The sequence below is a fragment of the Trichechus manatus genome, unplaced genomic scaffold, assembly GCF_000243295.1.
Source record: "Trichechus manatus latirostris isolate Lorelei unplaced genomic scaffold, TriManLat1.0 scaffold00468, whole genome shotgun sequence".
Taxonomy (NCBI): domain Eukaryota; kingdom Metazoa; phylum Chordata; class Mammalia; order Sirenia; family Trichechidae; genus Trichechus; species Trichechus manatus.
This window is the reverse complement of record NW_004444404.1, coordinates 130783-133708: the sequence shown is the minus strand read 5'-3', so window position 1 is coordinate 133708 and position 2926 is coordinate 130783. Positions and strand designations below refer to the sequence as shown.

Genomic DNA, 2926 nt, shown 5'->3' with positions numbered 1-2926 from the left:
CACGAAAGGGAAAACAGCCTTGAACCTATACTGGATGTGGCTAAACACAAACACTGAGTTTTCTCTTGCCCTGACAGAGAAACCCACTAGAAAGAGCAAAACCAAACCAGAAAACACTGCCTCGGGGAGGAGGACAGAGATGGTACGCTTGAGACCTGAAAACTGATTTTCATTAGATGCCTCTATACTACTGTTTGAGTTTTTAGTTCAACTAAAAGTGTATTACTTTAAAAACACATAAACAGTAAAACCAGAGGATGGTAAATATTCAAAGTGTGATACATAATTTCTGTAGTCAGAGTTCAAGCATTTTAAAACCTGCATCTTTCTTCATACAATTGATGTGCATTTTTCCCTAAGTGAATCATTATATAAGAATGGGAAGAGTTCAGTATTAGAGTCCTATTTTGCATATACTTTGAGAAATAAAACCTGATAGGTTCTTTTCTCTCACTGGTTCTTTGTATAATGAGATCAGTTATTATATATTGATTGTTTTCATTTAATTGAAATATAAAACTATAAAACAAATAGAGATGTCAATCCAAATTTATTAAAATGCTTATGCAAGAGTCATAAAAAAGAATTGGCTTTTGGTGGCTTGTAGGTCACGAAGATCCCAGCCAGGCCCCGGCGTCAGACCATACTTATCATTATCTCTGCCCTTTTTTACCACACTCTCAAAACACCCTCAAAAGATCGTTTGATCTGCTCACAAAAAAAAAAGAAAAAGTGAATTATGTAGTATGTGATGCCAGACTTTTAGGAAAAATTTTTTTTTTATTGATTTGAAAATAAGATTTTCAATGTACCTTGTTGTAGGGGAAAAAATATAAATTTTAGTAAAGCAAAAAGACAGTTTTATTTGGCATATATTCAAAAAGACAAAAGTGGGAAACAGACAAGCATGCTGCTGGAGCCATGTCTGCCCAAGTCCAAAGAATAGTACAGAACAGGCAAGAGTGGGAAAAGGGACAAGCATGCTGCCTCAGCCATGTCTGCCCCAGTCCAAAGACCATTACAGAGCGATCAGTATATATCAACATTACAAATGGGCAAAACCATTGAAAGCTTCACCTTTTCAGATTGCCTAGAAATTGTGATCCTACGTTTTGAATTGTCTTTCTTAACAATCATTGGTACAGTTTTCAGTGGGGTCCCCAATGGCCCAACAGATCTTCTATTCACTAAATACTGACAGAAAAAGGTAAGAATGGAAAGTCTTTTGTCTTCTGTTTGATTGGCTTATGTGAAAGTTTCCCTAAAAGATATTTTCCAAGATTACCTTAGCTATTGTCTTTATACCTCAGAGCCCAGTTGATGTGTCCTTGTGGGTCCTTGTGAGCCCTTTTCCAACTGGGTCAAATTCCCTGTGCTCAAGGACAGGGAATAAATGATTTCAATATATTATTTTCTAAATCAACATGTAAATGACCCTTTTACTGACGGATAAGCATAAGGCAAGAGAAAGTTCTGGGGCACCCTGGACTACCTGGATTCTCATTCCCCTTGGAAAATCTGGAAGCCATCATATTGGAAAGATATATTTCAAAGTAATGGCCAAAGATGTCCAATTGTTCTCAGAATTTAGGGTATTGAGGAAAAGAAACAAAATTTGTTTTGCTCTAAAACTGGATGACACGTTTGAGGAAACTGTGATATAGCGTATAGCACTGGAACTTTCAGCTCTAAGCCAATGTTTATATATACTTCCAGAAAGAGCTAACAAAAAGTTTTAGAAATAGTTTTACTTTTAGAAAGGTGAGAATGGGACTTCCCAATTTAGTATGTTATGTGAAGCACTGAAATTATGTTGATATATATAGTATTTGCTGTTGTAAATTTTACTTAAATTTGTGCAGAGATCATTTGCAAGAAAAGATGCATGAAACTACAATACATTTAATATCAAAAACATAAAATCTAAATATTCATAACATTCTTTACCTTGATGCTTAATAAGTTCAAGTATAGACAGAGAAATTTAATCCATTTTAAAACATATGGATTCAAATATATACAAATTGTGTACTGAGCCAAAAAACGAAAAATTTACAGACCTAAAAAGTAGATAATTAGCAACAATATAAGAGATAAAAAGTAAACCTGACCGTGCATTGCCTGTCAACTCCGAGAAACTCTTAAATAAACCTTTGCTTACAGATAAAACCATTTTTGTCCCTACAATCTTCATCCAAAATACTATTCCTTGGCTTATACAATACACATTTCCGTGGATTTAGATTTTGAAAGAAAAATCTGTAATGAAGACAAAAATATTAACATATGAGAAAATGGTATGAAAACGTTCACGATTGATGATGCTGTTGATTAATGAGAACTTTCAGGAGCATTTAAATGAAATATTAACATGCTGAATGATTCTTTTTTTTCATTCAATACCCATGGTTTTCAGTTTTCAGATTACATAGTTGCAAAAACCTTAGTTATTGCCTCTATAATCAATAGTATTGGGACTAGAGGTTTTTTCTCGTTGCTGCTGTTCTTGCCATTGTTGTTAATCATTTTGATGCTTAATATACTTCTATTCTGTTTAAAGATGTATTAACAGAGCTAATCTAGAGCAACAAATCAGAGCTTATAATTCACCATTGTAATATATGGAAATCCCATGTTTGTGAGTGAAAATAAAATTCAAAGTTCACAAATATAGAGAAGGTAAACCCAGAATATTTGAAACATCGGGCGTATGTTGAGAATTTTGGCTCCACCAGAATAAAGAAAGGAAAGCGTATCCTGCTTTATTTGAACTGCCAGGACTGCTGACTCAGTGGTATTGTGTCTGTGAGCAAGTGTGCATGCACATATCCATGTATGTGTTTGCCCCAAGGTAAAATGGAAAAAGAAATATCAAAAGTTCTTTTATGGGAACAAAGACACTAAATTTCATGAGTCGGAATCGACT

At 34.2% G+C, this 2926-nt stretch overlaps 1 protein-coding gene across 1 annotated transcript in view; it reads right to left on the bottom strand.

The window, feature by feature from the left end:
- Window positions 1-2133: 2133 nt before the first annotated feature.
- Window positions 2134-2926, bottom strand: part of LOC105757003 (natural killer cells antigen CD94-like) — a 6960-nt gene continuing 6167 nt past the window's right edge. The window contains exon 4 of the mRNA XM_023725842.1: window positions 2134-2274. Within this exon, the coding sequence (XP_023581610.1) occupies window positions 2142-2274 (133 nt within the window). The 3' untranslated portion in view covers window positions 2134-2141. The remainder of the gene's footprint in view (window positions 2275-2926) is intronic.